Source organism: Dermochelys coriacea, chromosome 10 (assembly GCF_009764565.3).
Source record: "Dermochelys coriacea isolate rDerCor1 chromosome 10, rDerCor1.pri.v4, whole genome shotgun sequence".
Classification (NCBI taxonomy): Eukaryota; Metazoa; Chordata; order Testudines; family Dermochelyidae; genus Dermochelys; species Dermochelys coriacea.
In genome coordinates this window covers 43113059-43134616 of record NC_050077.1, presented here as the reverse complement: position 1 = coordinate 43134616, position 21558 = coordinate 43113059, and the positions used below count along the sequence as shown (strand labels likewise).

Sequence of the window (21558 nt, the reverse complement as noted above, 5' to 3'; positions counted from 1 at the left end):
GCGGAGTAGCTGCAGATACAAATTTTGTGCCCACATCGGGCTCTAATAATAGGCTCTAAGGGAAAGGACATGCAGCACAGGCTGTCATTTCAGCCAAGAGTAGCCTAGAACTAAGTCAGACACATGCTGTTCCAAGCTAGGAAGATGGATTGGCACTTGGCAGAGCCCCTTCTATGAAGACAGACAACTTTGTAAGCTGATTGGGAAAAAAAGCTTTACTAAAATAGTGTGACAAACTCTATACAGAAATGCACGACAAAAATCAAAGCATAGCATATAAAAAGTCCCAGGAAGCTTACAATAGAAAAGACACGTTAATTTTACCTCAAGGAAGGTTCCCCCGTGTGTTCTCCCCTCCCCCAGTCAAACTGCACAGAAACAGAATTTCCTGTGACAGTACTTCACAGATATTGTACAGTGGAAAAAGGATAGGCTCAGATACTAGTTTGTATTGTTGAACAGCAGCTTTCATGAGAAGTTCTTATGGAAGCTTTTTGGCTCTTGCATTTTAACAAGATCATTCACCCCTAGGTGCCATGGCTTGTGTTCTTCAGCTGCCACTCCCGAAGCAGGATGACCCCAGATTAAGTTTTAAAAAAAATCACAGCTGGTTTCATATATGCCTTTCCCATTGCTTCTGAGATAGCAGATGCTGTGTCCACAATGGCCAACCTGCGTTTGTTCCTTTTGCTTGGGGAAACCCAACAGACAGAAGTCTGACATCCCACAATTCCCTGAGATTTCAGTCTGGTCAAGGGTTATATCCCACTTGAGCTATTATGCAAGAAACTTCATTAGAACATAAAACTGGATGATGGGGTCACAAAATGGCTGATGAAATTCAATGTTGATAAATGCAAAGTAATGCACACTGGAAAACATAATCCCAACTAGACATATAAAATGATGGGGTCTAAATTAGCTGTTACCACTCAAGAAAGAGATCTTGGAGTCATTGTGGATAGTTCTCTGAAAACATCCACTCAATATGCAGCGACAGTCAAAAAGGTGAACAGAATGTTGGGAATCATTAAGAACGGAATAGATAAGACAGAAAACATCACATTACTTCTATATAAATCCATGGTACGCTCACATCTTGAATACCGCATGCAGATGTGATTGCCCCATCTTAAAAAAGATATATTGGACTTGGAAAAGGTTCAGAAAAAGGCAATAAAAATGATCAGGGGTATGGAATGGCTGCCATATAAGTAGAGATTAATAAAACTGGGATTTTTCAGCTTGGAAATGAGATGACTAAGGGGGGATATGATAAAGGTCTATAAAATCATGACTGGTGTGGAGAAAGTAAATAAGGAAGTGTTACTCCTCATAACACAAGAACTAGGGGTCACCAAATGAAATTAGTAAACAGCGGGTTTTAAACAAACAAGAGGAAGCATTTTTTCGCACAACGCACAGTCAACCTGTGGAGCTCCTTGCCAGAGGATGTTGTGAAGACCAAGACTATATAACAGGGTTAAAAAAAGAACTAGATAAGTTCCTGGAGAATAGGTCCATCAATTGCTATTTGCCAGGATGGGCACCGATGCAACATCATGCTTTGAGTCTCCCTAGCCTCACTTCACCAGAAGCTGGGAGTGGATGACAGTGGATCGATCGTATTGCTCAACAATTGCCTGTTCTGTTCATTCCCTTTGAAGCACATGGCACTGCTCCTGTCAGAAGACAGGATACTAGGCTAAAGGGATGTTTGGTCTGATCCAGGATGGCTGTTTTATGTAGTTTGGTTATATTTTAATTTGAGAACATTCCTGTTGTAAACCCAATGTAGATGGCACAAGCTCCATGTATTTATTTAAGCTTGGAAGGATTAGTCTTATCGGTACGTCAGTAAACACTGATCTCACTGTACACGCACAAACCCATGAAAAAATAATTCCAGCTTTGATGAACTCTCTTTAGATAGCCCAAATAAAACCAATGCTGCTTGAGAATTACTTAAAGTTCCACCTTAATGTGTATAAAACGTATTGCTTGCATTAGTGCCATTTAGGTAGCTAACTTTTTGAATCTCAATATTAACTAATATTAATATTGTCATTAAATTATTATTCTGACCACCCCCCCCCAATAATTTCCCACAACCACGAACATCTAAAAAAAAGCTTTAAGAATCAATATCTGTCAAAAATAAAAAAATCAAATTCAGCCAAGCCCCTGTGTGGGTGTATATTCTATTAAGAAGAGAGAGAGAGAGAGAGAGAGAGAAGGCAGCAAGAAGGGATCCAACACCATTCATAGATCCTGTTTAGACTTCCCAACCTCCCTCAGAGCTGGAAGAGGGCTTGTCTCATCTATTTAGTAATCTCTCTGCTGTAGTCTCACATTTGTCATTCAAACACAGTACTTTGTTGTAGCCTCTGCTTTAGTTGGCTGGTGAAAGACAAAGGGTTATAAACAGTAAGTCTCACCCAGTGCAAAGGAAAATAAAGGAGGTGGATCTGCTTTGAGAAGCACCAGTTCCTGTCTTGCTCGGCCATTTCTTATTGCTGATAACTGCTTGGTGCAGTATCCAGACTGAGTGCAGCTGCTGCATGTATGCTTTTAATGTTCTTCAGTAGACTACGGTCTAATAGCACTGTATTATATTAGCTAGTGAGTAGATACTGTATTCTCAAAACAGAAGCACCACCACTGCCACCCTCCTCCAATAGCTAGGTTTTGGGCCAGAAGTACTTGACAGCACCTCTTCAAAAGAATTTGCTTTATGCATGTATACCAGCACCTATGCCAGATATCTCAAGATTAATGCAAAGAACCAATGGAATATCTACAAATGAAGAGTGTTCTCTTCCCCACTAAGTAATAAGCTTTGAGAAAAAAATATGCAGAAATTGGTAGAGATTACTCATGTAATCAGGCTAGGTTATGCTATGCTTTTGCCATTCTCTTGAGAGTCTGTTCCCAATTGCCACTTCACCATATTTCAGAAAATGATTGGAAAACTGCCTGTGGCACATAATTACTCAGTTGTTCTTGAAAGTTCAACACATAATTACAACAGGTAAATCAGCAAGGCAGAGCACAGCCATTATCACAATTTAACATAGGACATGCCTTTTATTTCGCTTATAATCCCTTGTATTTCAGTGTTGCACATGCCAGAAGCTGCAGCCTATACCTTAAGCAAACCATTCTTAAAATAACTTTCTTGAGAGAAAGACAAAAAGACAAACCCACACACTGCAGGTTGTGCCACAGGTGTCCGTAGATACACAGAATTGGCATCTCCACAACTGCAGCTAAGTGAAATCAGCAGACTAGGTTCCATCAGCTGATGCAGTCTCTACTGAGAGGTACTAAAGGCTAAGGTAAATGACAGGACAATTTCAGGACCTGCTTCCCTTCCCTCCCCCCTCCTCACCTCCCTTCCTTTCAAAAGAAAGGCCTAGCAAGTGAAGAGTGGACCTAGCTGGCTTTCCCACATTGCACAGGGAAAGATCTGAGACACAGGAAGAAAAGTAAGTAGTTTAGTGACACTCCTAGGTATCTTCATGTGACAAGAAAACTGCCCTTAAAAATGGAGCTCTAGCATTTAAATGGCTGAGGCTGGAATCAGCTCTATCCTTGCAGGGCAGGCATCACAGCACCAAGGACGCTGCCGAGCAACTTCAAGGGCCATCTGCCCTGCACTGATCCACAAGCTATTTTTGCCAGACTTTATTTTAAACAATTTAAAGCAAGGTTTAAATGACTGTTTTGATCAAATTTAGGAAAGGATAAGGGTAAATATTGCAGTTTTATAGCTAAGCAAGTTCTGTGCTGGATACTGATAGAAATGATCACAAATGCAGCTGCCCTTAACCAGTAACTAACAGCCACAGGCCTGCTGACTTAATACCATGCTGTTGAGCTCAAGTATTATGTCAGCAGCAGTTGGAAGGTAAGACACTCCCTAGCCTACAGAATAGCTGGGAAAGTCCTGCTTAGGAGCCTAATCAAGATTTGGATCACCTACCTATGTGGGTTTCATAGCATGATTCATAGTAATATAGAGAAGAGAGGAAATGCCGGTAAGAACAGTTTCAAAATTATTTTAAAGCATATTTGATACTTTAGCCTTCCCTTCACAAAAGTGAAACAAGTACTGGATTTTTTACAGCCCATTTGGCTAACAAATTCATTCACATGCCCAAAATACAGGGCTTAATCTTCTACAAAAACCAAGCTATGGTTGGGGGGGGGGGGGGTGTTTTTCTTTTTAAATGCTCAAATTTTTTTAAAACCCCAGCTTTTAACTCTGCTGATTCATTTTCTAGCTCAAAGTTTCATAGCAATAAGACAGCTTTGAGTATAATTTAGAGCTGGCAACAATGGCATTGCAGCTGGGATAACTAAAGTAGCACTGGGAATAGTGGGAGTAATTTTTCCACTTCTATTACTCAACAAAAGCAGTTCAAAATACCAAGTAGCAGTGATGAGCTAGCACTATTGCTATCAGATATAGGAAGGAGACCCTCGTGGACATACAGTGCCCTACAAGCGTATGAAAAATGTTCTGGCTGAAACTCATGTTTTGTGCATTCCATTGTTTGGCCTGGCAAAGCACATTTGAGTTAAGTGGAGCTGGTTTGGGGCACAGAAAGCATGGAGTGAAGAACTGGATGCTGCTTTCCAGTTTCAGCTGGTTATTATGTGGGCTCTTTCAACAGGTAGCCACATTTGTCAACCATTAAGTCCTACTGATTAAGGATTATTCTCACTAAGGAAACTTGGTAATTCTGAACCACTGAGATTAAGTTAAGATGCCTAACCTTGAAGTATCATGTGGCTGCTTCATAATATGGCAAGAGCACCATAAATTCCATCATAAGCTGCTCTAATTCAAAGCACATATTAAAGTGGAAACACAACACAGTTATGCCAGGTCACAAGAAATCCCAGGAAGAAATATTAGTGGGTCAGAAAGAATTTTACTAACAAACAAGGGAGTAAAAAGTAAAGTTTATCGTTTTTCAGGGTTTTGTTTCTAAATTCAAATGCACTCAAGTTCAGATCTTGTTGGGTGTAAGTCGGTAGTATCTCCATGGAATTACACTAATGCAGAACTCCTCTACATAGAAAGAAAATCAGGTTCTGGGTCTTTAAGATGGGTAGAATTTTAAGTGTTCGTTTAGATCTATGGGATCTGCCTAGTTAATGAGGTTAGTCAAAATAATTAAAACATTTTCAAAAAATAAATCTTAAAACTCCAGGATTTTCATGTACACTTTCTGACCCAGAATCTGCCCTATGCCCATGCAATCTTGGGTTTTGTCCTGAAAATCTAAGGTCTTGACACTAGTTTTTGGAAGAAACAAAATATCACAGCTGTCAGGCTTGCTCTGTAACCAACAGCCTGTACATATTTTTCTTTTGTCTCCAAGTCAAAAAATCCATATAGCTTTGCTGGCTTTGAATAAATTTGCACCTGCCACAAGCAAAGGATTAATTCTTAAATTGGCAGGATGCATGGTCTTCGGTAGTGCTAGTTCTTCTGTGCCCGCAGTCTGTGTTCACAAAGGTTGCACAATAATGTACATTTCTCCTAATGGCAGATGCTTGAGACCTGTTAGTCAAAGAAGCAAATTGGCCTTTTTTTTATAAAAATAGTAAAGCGCTGCCCTTCAAAACTAAAGATACAATTTACTGGAGGAGGAGGAGTTTGGATATCAATGAACTCTTATTCAAGTTCCATGACTGAAATTAATGTCAAACCCCAAGGTGAAGCTAGAATGAGACACCAACTGTAGGATGTACACTACAGAGCTGGTTCCTTCCTCTTGCCCTGGTAATGCAGAAGAGACTGTCATAAATATAAAGGGAGGGGTAAACACCTTTAAATCCCTCCTGGCCAGAGGAAAAACCCTTTCACCTGTAAAGAGTTAAGAAGCTAAGACAACCTGACCAAAAGGACCAATGAGGAGACAAGATACTTTCAAAGCTGGGGGGGGACAAAGGTTCTCTCTGTCTGTGTGTTGCTTTTGCCAGGACCAGAGCAAGAATGCAGGTCAGAACTTCTGTAAAGGGCAATAATAAGCAATCTAGTTAGATATGCATTAGATTCTGTTTTGTTTAAATGGCTGATAAAATAAGTTGTGCTGAATGGAATGTATATTCCTGTTTTTGTGTCTTTTTGTAACTTAAGATTTTGCCTAGAGGGATTCTCTATGTTTTGAATCTGATTACCCTGTAAGGTATTTACCATCCTGATTTTTACAGAGGTGATTCTTTTACTTCTATTAAAATTCTTCTTTTAAGAACCTGATTGCTTTTTCATTGTTCTTAAGATCCAAGGGTTTGGGTCTGTGTTCACCTATGCAAACTGGTGAGGATTTTTATCAAGCCTTCCCCAGGAAAGGGGGTGTAGGGTTTGGGAGACTTTTGGGGGGAAAGATGTTTCCAAGCGGGCTCTTTCCCTGTTGTATATTTGTTAGATGCTTGTGGTGGCAGCGATAAAGTCCAAGGGCAAAAGGTAAAATAGTTTGTACCTTGGGGAAGTTTTAACCTAAGCTGGTAAAAATAAGCTTAGGGGTTTTTTCATGCAGGTCCCCACATCTGTACCCTAGAGTTCAGAGTGGGGAAGGAACCTAGACAGACTCAGACTTTAAAGCCAATAGGGACCACCATGATCATCTTGTCTCACTTTTTGCAGATTCTTTCCTCTGAGAGAATTTTCCACCATTCTGGGTTTTCTCTGAATCCCCAAGCCAACAGTAGTTACAAGTGGACTAGACACCATTTTGTGTGGTGTCAGGAAGGCATGCAACAGCTCCTAATTTATACCCTCACACAGCACCCTTTGGGGCTTATGATTTTAAATGTGTGACCCACAAGTCCACGTTACATCAGTCCTCTGGTTTTCCCTACAGGAAAACTCCACAGACAGCAATATCAGTATGAGGAGAGAATGGCATTAGCCAGATTCTGCTAGTTTTACAATATATGGAGAGTGGTTTGTGCTGCCAGACTCAATCGACCACAACAACTGCAGCCAATTATATCAGGTCGATTCAATCTGGTCCCTTTACAGGACAGGGATGCTTTTTGGCCCTAACAGGTGCACTGCTGACTTATACAATTCCCACAGGGCTACATGACTCTAGGGTCCTTGCTACAAAACTTAGATCTACTGTGCCACACAGGAGACATGGCTTGGAGGGTAACTGTTACAGAGAAGATTTTTAATCATTCAATTGTACCAAGGGATGAAAGATTCAAGTCCTAACCTGTCTCCATTAGATACTACAGATATTCTGGTTTTCTTGATGATGATTGTGGTAGGCCTAAATAGCTGAGACAAATGCATGGCCAGGCTGAACAGGTTGTGGTTTGTAAAAGTAGAACTCTGTCCAATGATTTAGACAGATTAAGGACAGAGACACACACCCTTTTTCCTTTTTAAAAATAAATAAATAAAGCTGCTTCCGACTGCAGCAATCTTTCACTTTTCATTCATTTGGCAACTAAAAACATCCTCTCCCTAGCATAGTCTGTTCAGACTCCACACACAGCAAATTTTGCAGCTACTTGGTATAACCATTGTTTGTACCTTTTCCAAAATTTTTGGAGTCCAGCATTTTTAAACTTAACAAATCAGTTCCTGAATGCAGAGGGTCTGCAGTTGTGAGTCTTACATACCTGAAGCAGGGGGAAAAAACTGGATTACATAGACATGCCAGTCATATTGAGTTTTCAATCAACACTGAAGTAGACTTGTATTTTGCTTCTGTGCAACTGTAGGTTTACAGTTTCAGCTAATTCTCAAAGGGAAGCAGGCAACAGAGAAGCCTTAGCACAATACTATAGAGACAAGTGCTACCAAGAGAAAAATGGTCCCCTAAGCAACATGTTTAATTAAAAAAAATGCTATGCTAAATATATGCTACAATACAAGGCAATTTTCTTGTGGTGCTGACAGTAAGACACCCATGCTCTGTTCCTGTGATTTCTGAGGTTGCCCAAAGCAGTGGAATTATATGCAGATAGGCAATTCATAATAAACTGCAAAACACCCCAAACATACTTCTAATCTCTACTGGAAGTCTTCTTCCTAGCATTTCTCACTTGTACCCGAGGAGGACAGGTAAGTTCAGCTACCTTAAAACCAGTAATGACTTACCTATCCAGAAACCACCCGAAAGAACAAGACCCCTCCAAATCAAAGATATGCATGTCCAAGAAAATTATGCAACAGCACTAGCATAAAAATAAATCAAGTAATCATCAGCAATAGCCTATTCATAAACTGGAGGATGAGGCTGACATGAGCATACACCACAAAGGAAAGCATAAAGGGTGAGCCTCGCTAGCTGAAACACAGGGCAATTTCTGTGCAACTAAGCCACACTTATATTTGAGGCTCATTTTAAGATAAACAAGCACCTAACCTATCTCCCAAAAGACAGGTCTTCAATATCTTACTCTGACCTACCCAGAAATTAAAAAGGAGCTTGTGTGTGTTCAGTCTAGCATCCCCACCTGCACAGATACCCAGAACAATTTACAGAGCTTCTAGTAAAGCGCTCTCCAGCTCTGCATTTAGGGAATATGTACAGTACGTATCACACTTCAGCACTGTTTACTCTGCTCCCTCCTTCGCTTGGGTGCTGAGGTTGAGAGGTAATTTTGTCAATAAGCGATATGATCACAACACTGAGCAAGTGGAAGGGTTGCTCTTGTCATGTAGCAATATGCAGCTAGGAGATAATCCAAGAGCCTTCTATTTTTGCTTTATCAGAAGCAAGACAGGACTGAGGACTGCTGTGTACTCCCTGGGATTCATAAGCATGAAATTCTGTCTGGCTGCCTTGCTTTCAAGCACTATAGACAAGACTGTCTTAAATTAACAATCAGCAACTCTGTCCCAAACAGGGATTCTGGTATCAGTTTCCCTCCTCCTGACATGCTTAAGACAAAAGCCAGGCTCTGAATTAAAATACTACAACTTTTACATTAACATGAGAAATACTCTCAAGTCACTGCCAAGTGGCTGGAATGTATTCTTTGGTTCTTCTCAGATAATATCCGGAGACTGTTTAATATCCCAAATTCCACCCACCACCACACTGTCTGAAACCCCCTGAAGAACACCATATTTCCTCAGTCACTATATTCTTGGAGAAAAAGGCATCTCGTTTCCATAGGCTACTGAGGGTATAGTTCTGAATATAGGAGTCCTTCAGCTGAAATAGCATCTCCAAGTCCCACGGTCCGTATGGGATCTTTACACACCAAAACAGGGGTGAAATGGAATGAGATTCCCTCTCTGTGCCATTGTGCCACTGGATCACCTGGATTTAAAGAGATTTTGGAGGGTGCCTCTGTGTGGGAGGTCACAAACTCCAAGGGAGCTTTAAGAAAGACTCTGTCAGTATCAATGGTTTCAGTTGCACAAGCCTGTGTCACTGCCACTCTGGCTCCAGCAGCCACAGCTGCTATCTGGTTGCCCCAATACCCATCCACTGTAGCCAGAACATGATAGGCCAGTGTGTGGAAGTGGATCCGGGTAAGATCAGATGCCTTGTCCATGGTCCTTCCATGCTTCTTCAGAATCCAGAAAAGGATGTCACTGACAATGCCCACATCTGGAACTCCATCCCAGGAAGCAAGGGAGGCATGAGGACCAGAGGCCGACTGGGTGAGGAACAGCAGCTCCTGTTCATTTAGCCCGACAGAGTTCACCAGGGGGAAGACCTGCTAACAGAAACAGAATGAACTACAGGTTTTTTTTTCAGGCTTAGAGGTAGACTCAGATTTCCCAGCTTCCTAAATTTTAAAAATATGTTGTCACAGTACACTCTTAATTATTGTGCATAAGGGAGTGGGAGGGTGGGGGGGTCCTGGCCCTTAGGGCCACAGATTGGGTGCACATGGGGAGGAAATAAATTTGATTTCTTAGGAAAGTTGAAGCATATTTTTCTGCACAAGCAGCCTATCCAACTGATTTATACTAAGGCAACAGAAGAAGGCAGGCAACTTTCTAATTGAATGCATGTGGAGAAAAAGAAGGGGAAAGGTTCCAGTGACAGAGACTGTGAAGGGGACAGAAATCACGTCTAAACTGGGGTGAGTTAGCTTTGCCCTTATCTAAGAGGAGCAAAAACAGAATAAAACTAAAAAACATCCACCCAAAACTCTACTCACTTCTACTACATGAATACAAAAAAATTCAAATTCACTCCTCTTAATACAGCTGTGCAGCAGTTTGGAAGAGATGGATCAATCTGCCAAGCCCCAAATGTGGGACACAACCTCTGACAAAGAACCAAAATAAGGGACACAAAATAATTATTCATGGAAGAAATGCAACATGCTGTGGAATTCATTCCTTCAGCATAGATAACTTTCTGTAGCCTCAATTTCGTCATTTCCAATATAAATAACTTTCAACAATGAAAGTAACAGAATACGAAATCCATATGAAACATAGGTAGGCTTGGCAGAATTCAGTTTTTTCCCCTATAATTTTGACAGATAATATCAATGTTTATTTTTAAGCTTTTTTAGATTATCTATTTAGATGTTCACAATTGTGCAAAATTATGGGTTTTAAACATTTATTTTTACCTTCAGTGATTTAAATTTTCACAATTGTACAAAATTACAGGGAGCTCAGATAATTATTTAATCACAGCAGTTGCTGAGATTCAAAAAAGTTAAAGCTTTATAACCATTAAAACACAAATTGTCAACATCGCATGTCCAAATATACAAATTAACAGCCTTAAATCAAACTAATAATTTCTCAAGTAGCATTTTTCTTATTTTGCCTGTCTGTAAATTTTGATGGTCATTAATGGAAGTATGTCGATTTGTGCATGCACAGTCAAATTTATGTTTATTGACATTTAAAAATAAAAATCTAATCCTTCCAAACTAAAACGTATGTAATTTGGGGACTAAAAGGCGTGACATCCCTTTAAATGAGGGAGCATTGAGTGATATGTATGCAACAACATCTGAAAGAAGCTTCAGAAGCTTGAGTTTTTTTAAAACCAGCTCCAGTTCAAATAATGGTTCTATCAGAAAGCTATGGGGCTGCTAAATCTGAAACAACTGTCTGAGATTACTCATGTCAAATCATCTGAATCTACAGAGAGTTCTTGGGTGCATCTGAATTATCATGACTTAGGTCATTTCCCTACAGCAGTTGCAAAGGAGGTTTATGGCTGTGAGCATCAAGGCAGGAGAATCCAAGTGTTTTCCTACAGTAAATCATGCAACTTCAGCTGCTGAGCACATTCATTTTTGCACACATCACCTAACGCTGACCTCAGAACATTTAGGAAAACAGAGAATTGACTGGTTGAGACCATCGGTTGATGCCCTCTCAGTGGGAATTCCGTTAAGGTGTTTCCAAGACACATATTCCCTTTATACTAAAGAAAATACTCTGGTCTACTACCAATTATGAAATCATAGATCATTACACTTCTCCTGTTAATGCACTGTTGAGGGTGGGAACCTCATCAGAGCAGTGACTTCGGCTGGAATACAAGTACAAAATGGCTCTGCAGGCTTTATACCTAAGATACTCATTGCTCCCAGAAGAGGCAACCCCAATCCTAAATTTCCACTTATGATCACCCACCAGTTAGTCTGTTTGCTGCACCAGTGATGGAGTACAGTCAGGGAGTGAAGTGGGGATGTCCTGTCATTTTGGTTACCTGATGCATAATCTTGCTCATGAGATCCTGGTCAGTCATACTGGCCAATTCCAGATGTATGGGGATATCAGTGGGGATATCAGAGATAGAAGTCACAACCTGCAGAAGGAAAGGCAAGACATCTTTAAGAAACAGAATGAATAAAAGCTTTTGGGCTCAAATATAGGCACCCTAACCTGCTCATGTCTGGATGCAGTCAGATTTCTAAATGATCTAGCTGGCAAAAAGATCAGAGAAAGAAATAGGAGTAGCCTCTAGCTTTCTGAATCTTAGAGCACAACAGCATCAGACCGTAATCTAGATCCAATCCCACATTCATCTAACTGCCCAATGCACAAGAAAGACTTTCCTGATATGAAGGAGCCCCAAATGCTTGTTCCTGAAGCACAAGAGAACACACTGAATCAGGAGGCAATCAGCTGTAAGATAAACAAAGAGCAACTTCCACACAAGAGAGGCTCAGTGCAACTCCTTCTACTTCAAGCAGGAAAGAATCCCTTTTGGACTACCTGACACAGCTATTGTCCACAGACTACAAGGGTCTCAGCTGCAGCCTTGACTATGCTAACGTGGGATGGAACACAGTGCATTCAGCCACTGGATGAGGCTCCAATAATGAGATAAATCCACCACAGTCTAGCCACCAGCGTGGCAGCTTCTTCTATGAAGACTCCACTGGATCCAACGAACAGTAATGTCAGTGTTAGAGGATCTCAACCAACCCATAAGACTAGAGCTCATGATATTAGTTGTATGGTTTCAGAGTACAAAACTTTGGCCCACAATAGCAGGAAGAACAGCAGGCAAATTGAGCAAAGACATCCTGTAACTGCATGCTGAAATCTCAGGAAGTCAACACCCTGTGCTACAGTGTTTACTGGGGCTGGAATTAAGGAGATGTACAGTGCTCAGGTTCTTACCTCCAGAAGTCTCTTCTCATGCACTTCCCTGCTCTGCCCTTCCATCATGTGAAGCCCTGAAAGCACTACAAGGTCTGGCTGAAACTCATCCAAGCTGGACACAAACACCTCCAGCATGTTCATGGCTCCATTTGATAGGTCATGGGAGAAGATAAAGCGGTTGGCATTGGGAGCTCTCAACTGTCCCCATTCTTCACCTAGGAAGAAATCCCCCAATCAACAACAAAACAATTAAGCCAAATAACTAGAGGATAGTTTCTGGATCCCCACTGGAATCCCAGTACCAATCAGAGCTGTCATGGCTCCCTAGAGGCCTAGCTAGGCAGAATTTCACCACTTGATCAAAACTTGACACTTGAGCTGTGTGTCATATTTAGGCCTGAATATATACAAAATGGTTCCACCCATCTTCACTGGGTACTCTGGACACCGAGGTAAAATTAAAAATTCGGTAAATTTTTAATTTACCAAATTAAATGGTAAGGGTGGGGCAGCCTGAAGGGGATGGAGAATGTAGGGATAGAGCAGGGCGGAAGGACCAAAAAGCATTACTTGTATTGCTACCTGCAATTTGAAGGGAGAAAAAGGTCATGAAACTGAAAGTTGCCAAGCAGGAGAATTTATGAGGTAATCAGGGAGAGAACCTCCAGGCCTGAGAGCCAGTGAGTGAGTTTGTTTGCTCAGATCTTACAGACTGACGGAGAATGAAATCAGTGTCTGGTTAGACTGTTTTCATGCCGACGTCTAGCCAACAATACTGGATTTAACTCAAGTTGCCCATCAGGAAAATGTTATAAAGAGCTTCACAGTGCAGTATGTTAAGGTCTATGGAGGACACAACATCCATAGCTCAAATGGTTCACACAAGGGAACTACAAAGCAGTGCATTTCACACCAAAGCAGCGTCTAGGAGTAGACAAAGGTGCCCATCATCCACATGGAATGTGTACTTCATACATGCTTCCCGGAACAGAGGAAGAACAAGATCTACACAAAGCAAGCAGCATGTTTTCCTTTGGCTATGAGACAAAGACATGTCAACTGTGGTTAGTTGGCCCATATCGAGAGTTCTGGAGGAAGAAAAAAAAAAAAAAGCTTTGAGGAAGAAAGCTCTGAGTTCATACAAACAGGATGCAATAAAAAGGGAAGTACTAGAGAGTTTAATTAGCCTAGGCTTTTGTAAGTGTTGGGGTCATTCTGGAACCTGCTGCTATGACAAAGTAAACTTTTTAACCACACATACAGCATTTCAGATACCTATGAAAGTCCTGCTCAGCTTTTGTTGGGAAAAGACAGCTGTCACTCGTCTTGTTCACTGCCACTATGCAAAAGAAAGCCAAGTATTCTTAGTCCTTGGGTTACAGTTAGCCACCTGCAGAAAGAGTTCAGACTATATGGTGCCCTCTTTTTGAACTCAGGGAAGGCTATCAGTCTATTTTAAGGTTTCAGAGTAGCAGCCGTGTTAGTCTGTATTCGCAAAAAGAAAAGGAGTACTTGTGGCACCTTAGAGACTAACAAATTTATTAGAGCATAAGCTTTCGGGAGCTACAGCTCACTTCATCGGATGCATGATGCATCTGATGAAGTAAGCTATAGCTCACGAAAGCTTATGCTCTAATAAATTTGTTAGTCTCTAAGGTGCCACAAGTACTCCTTTTCTTTTTAGTCTATTTTAATGTTAACATAGAAGTCCAGGTGTTTTGTAATTGTACCCATAGACATTGCTTCGGATACACACTTCTAATCAAACCTTCTAAGCTAATACTGTTTTAGGGCAATGGTGAGACTATTTACATTCCTCAGCTTACAGCAAACCGAAATACATAGCTCATGGTGAAATCTGATAGGATAGCAATATTGCAGCACTGGAGCAGGATACAGCATTTGTAGGGACCACAGTTCAAAGGAAAAAAGAGAGTTTCAAAACAGTTTAAGATGTTTGTTCACCTAGCAGGCTACCACCACTCACAGAAGGGATGAAGCTACCAGATTAGCTCCGACACTGACAGCTGCTAATACTGATAATTTACACAGTTCTTAAGTTTAATGACGTGCAGAAAGCTTAAAAATAAATTATAAAACTAGAAAAAGCTTTGAGTTTTGAATAAGGTATCTATCACCTTGATACTTCACCACCACAGTGCACAGGTTTTGGTTTTTAAAATCTCTGAAAGTTTGGTAAAAACCAGGACAATCGTTTCACCTGTAAATTGGTGTCCTACAGCAGATTTCTACTAGGTCAGATCTACTGTACAGTAAAGCTGAAGCCACTTCAACTTGAGAGGCAGCTTTATGCCAGTATATTTTTCATTACAGCTAAATCTGACAGGCTGTGGTACAGCATCAGTTCCTGAAAATATTTCCAAAGCTAAAGACAATCTAAAAGACAAGTAAGGAAGCTCTGGATTGGTGATCTCCTCTGTCAGAAGATCCATTCACAGGAAGCTAGATGTCTGGTTCTATGCAAGTGGCCATCACCTACCAATACAGACTGACTACTGGGACATACAAAGAGCTAGAAAGGGAGGAAAACATAACGAGAACAGATAACGTATTCTTTGCATAGCCCTCTTCATCCAGAAGGATCCTAAAACAATTTATAGACTACAGGGGGATCACCCCTCATTGATGCAAAAACATTGGGAATGGACTATGGCAGCTATTCTGAATCAGCGAAAATACACAACAGGTTTTAGGAAGGAAAGTGAAGAATAGCTTCTTCAACTGAAACCATAGGTGGAAGTTTAAGAGGCAAGATGTAATTCCTCCAGATTAGGATCTGATCAGCATATTTACCAGATGATACAGTGACCACAAAGGGTCAATAGTTTGGTTTTACACTGCATTCCACAGATGGCACTCTCTAGGAGCACAGTGCCCAAGTCATGACTCTGGGGCATCTGGTTCAGCAACACAGTGCCACTTAGTGAATCGTCAGTGCTACTTACTGCCATGGCCAGGTTTTCCTCAGAGGTCTCCCCAACGACTAAATACAATCTTCCAATTTATGGGGGATCACCAATCAACGGGAAAGGTACGGTTACTGCTGTGGTTTTCATGCTCTATGTGAACTATTTAATAAGGAAACCATCTTATAGCAGATGTAGAACTTGATTGTATGAAAAAATAAAATTAAGATAGTATGAAAAGACGATGACTCGCCTGCTTTGATGCAATGAATAAGGCTGGTTGGTTCCATTCCCACCATTTCCTCTCTCAGGGTACAGTAGGACTTTTAGAATGGGACCATTTTTCCTTGCCTTCTCTACTCTAGCTCATTTTACAGTTTGGTTCTCTCCTTGTCACCACCACTCCAATTCTGGAATCTGTATATCTGGGGTTGAATTTACACCAGAAAGAAATCCCAAAGATTAATGAAACAGCTACACGGAGTTGTGGCGGGGGTGGGGTTTTTTTAAGTTGTTTTTTTGAGTTCAGTCAAACAAACCTCTGGAAATCCTTGATCGGGCGGCAGTGGAAAATATTTGGCAATCAACTAGACCTAATAAGTCTTTTACCCCTTTAATGTTCAATGAGCTGCAATATTCAAAGTACCTGCTTGATACTCCAAGATAAGGTGGAATTCATCAGTTTCCTGCATAGATTCTGGTGGGACAGTTACATTATCATCAAGTAGTTCATGGAGTTTAGGACCAACTGGACCACAAAGAAGGATCTAGAAACAAAACAAAACACAATCTAAACAAGGATGCAGTGGCATGTCCTTGATGAGCAAAATATGCAAGCATCTTCTCTGTACTCGTGTTAAGTACCACTCTTCATATTTTTCTGAAGATAACAAAGTCACTCCATGGACGGCTCCCAGATTGACTCACCTGTCTGGTTAGCAGTAATGGTGGAGGGCAGAAGGGGCATGTATACAGACAGTGCACAATACTTTCTCAAGGCTTGTTTTTTAATTTTTTAATATTTTTTGAAGATTTGAATAATGAAACTGGTAGCCATGAAAATGAGGGGCTGATGATCAACTGCTGTACAAGCTTCTCAAGACTATTCCAATAATGCACATCTGTTCCTACTTGCAGCACCCTTAATATTCCAATACAGTCTAGGGGTATGGTCTTCACTACCCCTCAGATCACAGGCAGTGATCGATCCAGCAGGGATCGATTTATCATGTCTAGACGCAATAAATTGACCCCCAAGCACTTTCCCATCGACTCCTGTATTCCATTGCTGTGAGAGGTGCAGGCAGAATCGACGGGGAGTGGCAGCAATCGACTCACCGCGGTGAAGACACCACAGTAAGTCACTCTAAGTACATCAACTTCAGCTACGTTATTTACGTAGCTGAAGTTGCGTAACTTAGATCAATTCCCCCCCCCCAGTGTAGACCAGGACTAAGAAAGAGGGTGGGGGAGGGGCACTCTCCAAAGACTGCTAAACTGTGCAATAACTGTGACAAGAAAAAATGCCTATTAGAAATACCTTCTAAAGTTGAATTGTTTCCTTAGATGAGACTTGAAACCATGGTGAATTGCTAGTACATTCACCCAGTGACTTGATTTGCTGATTAATATAGCTAAATTTCTATATGAAACAATACTGCCTAGAATGAATATCTGTATTTTGTATCGTACGGAAACCCCACCTTAAGGCATCACAGGATTAAAACAGGAAGCGTAGCAGTTGCTCCACAGTACCATACTGAGAGCCATCAAATACACCCATGGGTGAATTTGTTTCAGACAAACAATCTGACTCCCACTCACTGCACCATAAAGAGTTCTCAAATTTCACAGAATTTCATACAGGATAGCAGAAATTAAAGGAGGACCAAGACCACCCAATCATGCATATTTGGTCTATTAAAAATCACGTCAATATATAATCAGTGGTGATAGACTAACTCATGGGATGCAGCAAAAAGAATGTTATAATTAAGACAAAATATACTGGATATAAAGAAGCTTACAAACCAGATACATTTCCTTTCTGTGTAGCTTAACAAGCAGTTGTGCTGGGTCAGACTCAGCTTCCACTAAGGAACATAATCTAATGGTGTGATCCCCAGAATATACATACAAGTGGTTTGGAGCCTGATTACAAACAATTAAATAAAACCAAGTTTTGAGACACTTACCTTCAGGTTTGGATTTGTTGCAAGTTTCTGACCAATTAAGGCAGCATTTCCTCCCACATAGAGCTGTAAGAGATAAAGCATATGAATATAATCCTTTTTATTAACAGTTTTATAGATGGAGTTCTACATATCTGCAATAACTTTGTCAGAACAAATGAAGTTAACCATGTGCTTTGATGGGACTGTGTCAGAATAATTCCACAGTTCACTATCCAACATAGTTTTCTCCAATTTAGCAATTTTTGTCCCAGGATGTTGTTATTTAGCCAGTATTAGCCTTCTGATAGACCACTGGACTATACATTTCAATTTGTTCACCCCCTAAGCATTCCCAAATGCTGTCCATTTAATTTGTTATTTTTATTTGGGGGGGGAGGGGGTTATGTTCTATCCTTACTAGTGAGCTGTGCAAACAATCATTTTAAGATATAAAAAAGATTTATCAAGCTCAAGGCCAATGTGCACAAATGAGAGAGACTCTGACAGACATCATAAGCCAAGCTGGTGCCAGAATTCCAAGTAAATGAAAAATAAAGCAAGATTTACTGAGCTATTGTGATTAACTGTTTCTATTGATATCATTTTGCTAGATATGGAGCTTTTCAGATAAATTCATTACCACTGGCACCACAAGACAAAAGTTGTGAAATTCATAATCCAGTCACTGTGAACATGTACAAGACCAGACCCACAAAGCACCAAAACCACAATATGAGCTTGTTTTTTATCTTCAACTTCTCCCCACTTTGCAGTGTAGAAATCAGGGAGTTCATCAAAAGCTATAGGAATTATGAGAACTACTTTTAAGAGAAAAGCAGGTGGAAAGCCAGAGATACCAGAGGAAAATGAAATAAAGAGGATTGAACCGTCTAGATAAAGGATTACTTGAAAGTCTAGTGAACCCATCAACTCCCTCCACACAAATGGGCCCTATGGAGACATAAACAGATTGGCTTCTACTTGGACTCCATCTGAACATTCTTGAGCCTGCTACCTATGCTCGATAGGCCCTATATATGGGAGCAAAGCCTGTAAAGCTTCTTGAGATGAGCAAATCCAAAATGGTTCTCTGCGTTTCATAGCTCATGCTAGACCTGAACAATATGTTCTACCCATGGTATCACAATAGTGTTCAAACAATGGTTGGGAAAGATTGGAGAATGTAATCCTTTTGACAGGGACAAATGACTGGAGTTAACAATTTAAAGGAGTGATAGAAAATGAAAAACAGAAGAGAAAGAGGAAGTGATGACAAAGGAAAAACTTCAGTTACAAATCAAACCCTGGGCATGAAAGTCAAGGTGCAAAACAGGAAACAGAAAGACAAAGCTGCAAAAAAGTCAGAAGACCATGGAAACTTAGAATAAAAAGTCAGCTGCAAAAGAATTTAGAGATTTTCCTGGCTCGGAAGAGCATTTGTAAAACTCTACATAAACAATCTGCAGAAATTATCTACCTTAACACTAAGTGCCAAATGGACACATGGCAAAAAACTCCAGAAGTCTTAATGTACATCAGAGCAAATGAACCAACTAGGAGACGGGTGTTTTACAAAGACTGCCTCCTCTCTTTAGCTCTAATGCCAGAGAGATGTGCATTTCCAAGCCTTATATCGTGGAGCTTCTGAAATTTATGGAAATGTTTTCAGTTCTTTATTCTTGGATCCACCCCCTCACCACCTGTACCATTTAAAAAAGTTAGAGCCTTCTTTGTGGTATTAGCCCTGCCCCTCTGTCATAAAACAGACATTCCATTTGTTGCCTAGGTTATATTCAACAGCATTCTTGTGAATGCCATTTAAACTATCAGAGCCAAAGTATATGCTATGCAGATTTTGGCAGGCTGGGATGTGCAGAAAGAAAAGACAACTCAACATTCTGCGATCTAGGATCCTACCAGATAGGCAGAGTTAGAGAAGAATTATGTTTTCAAAGAAAGAATCTGTACATTAGCAGAGTGTTTAGATTCTCAGCAGCTTCACATAAAGTGATCAAATTTTTTTAAGTTAACTAATATAGTAAAGCAGCAGTGTAAACTTTTGTTTCCTGAACCTCTTGCACTATCATTTTGAACGATGAAAAGGGACATGAAAGCTGCTATACAATTTGTCAACATACAAAAGGATAAGTCTTCTCAGTCTAGCCCTAAAACAGAGAACACACCTGTGCCCCAGGGTACTCGGAGGCTGCTCGTGCAATGTGATTGAAGGTCTCTGCATCACTGAAGAAGCGCTCAGCAGCTGCCCCCTTCTGCATGAAATGGATGAAGGCTTCTTTCAGGTCTTTTCTGGAATTCAAGACAGCATGATCTTTCCCATCACCAGGATCAAGACCAAGTGCCTGCAACAGCTTCACACCGGAGACGATTACATCTACACAGGCATTGACTCTGAGGAAAGAGGACAGAAAGGAAAAGTGAGCTGGAAAAACAGAGAAAGACAGACTTGGGGGGACTCCTAAAAGTTTTGGGAGAAAGTTGCTGTGTTTTGGCTTATTGAATTTGTTAGCACTCGAATTCCGGAGAATTTTACAAGCAGCTTCAAGAAATGCATCAAGCATTGCTTTAACTGACAAAGTGGCCTGCTTTTGACCCATTTTTATTCAACTAAAAGACTGTGGACTAGGGACAGATTTTCAACTGTGTTCAAATTAAAACAGGGACTGGAGTAACACTCCTTGTTTTAGATACTTGTGTGCAACAGAGCTGTTGCCTCTAATAATGCCATGTTGTGTATTTTATTCAATCCTCACACAGGCATGAAACACAAAATGGACACAATAGCAGCGCTTATTACCTGCTAATGGATGCAGGGTGGGAAAAGAAACAAGACTGGACTGGACTGAAACTGGGTTCTGTCTGATAAAGACTTTCCCTCTTTATCACATTCCAGTGTAGAATAAAGGAATGTTTCTTACTTCTCAGTAGTGTTGAGGACACTGGTCTTCCATTCTGACCCTAGTTTTACCATTTTATATTTGCTCACCGTTCCAACACCCAGAGAAGTCAGTCAGCTCTCTGCTACAAGTGAGAAAATCTATTTGGGATATGAAGATCCCAATGGTGCATACAGATGGATGAGCATACGTATGCAAAATGTCTGACATGTAAGCATGGAGCAGGCACTTGTTTATAGCCCATAGAATTCTGCCATTCTAAAAGGCACTCTGATACTGTGGCGATGATGGTGCAAGAGCCTGAACAGAATCAGTAACAGTGCTTATACTTATGTATACTCATACCTAAAAATACAAAACCTTCATTTTAAAAATGAGTATTCCAAAATACATCTGTAAGGGGAACTAGATGGCTCAGGAGATCAGCAGTAACACCCAGCCCTGGTCTATGCTACCAGTTTAGGTCGAATTTAGCAGCGTTAGATCGATTTAAGCCTACACCCATCCACACGATGAATCCATTTTTGTCGACTTAGTGGGCTCTTAAAATCAATTTCTGTACTCCTCCCCGAGGGGATTAGCGCTTAAATCGACATCGCCGGATCAAATTTGGGGTAGTGTGGACGCAATTCGATGGTATTGGCTGCTGGGAGCTATCCCAGAGTGCTCCATTGTGACCGCTCTGGACAGCACTCAACTCCGATGCACTAGCCAGGTAGACAGGAAAAGCTCCGCGAACTTTTGAATTTCATTTTCTCTTTGGCCAGCGTGGCAAGCTGATCAGCACAGGTGACTGTGCAGATCTCATCAGCAGAGGTGACCATGGGGTCCCAGAATTGCAAAGAGCACCAGCATGGACCGAATGGGAGGTACTGGATCTGATCACTGTATGGGGAGAAGAATCCATGCTATCAGAACTCTGTACCAAAAGACGAAATGCCAAAATATTTGAAAAAAATCTCCAA

The 21558-nt window shown here is 40.8% G+C and overlaps 1 protein-coding gene across 6 annotated transcripts in view; it reads right to left on the bottom strand.

Annotated features, from left to right (window-relative positions):
• Nucleotides 1-4231: 4231 nt before the first annotated feature.
• Nucleotides 4232-21558, bottom strand: part of ADPGK (ADP dependent glucokinase) — a 30597-nt gene continuing 13270 nt past the window's right edge. The window contains exons 2-7 of one of the 6 annotated variants that reach the window (XM_038419572.2): nucleotides 19862-20087; nucleotides 17700-17762; nucleotides 16151-16271; nucleotides 12596-12792; nucleotides 11676-11774; nucleotides 4232-9705 (exon numbers count right to left, since the gene is read on the bottom strand). In XM_038419572.2, the coding sequence (XP_038275500.1) occupies nucleotides 9154-9705; nucleotides 11676-11774; nucleotides 12596-12792; nucleotides 16151-16271; nucleotides 17700-17762; nucleotides 19862-20087 (1258 nt within the window). In that variant the 3' untranslated portion in view covers nucleotides 4232-9153. Of the gene's footprint in view, nucleotides 9706-11675; nucleotides 11775-12595; nucleotides 12813-13852; nucleotides 13890-15757; nucleotides 15930-16150; nucleotides 16272-17699; nucleotides 17763-19861; nucleotides 20088-21558 lie in introns of those variants that run through there. The other 5 variants (XM_038419573.2, XM_038419575.2, XM_043493697.1 and 2 more) reach the window with 5 other exon arrangements.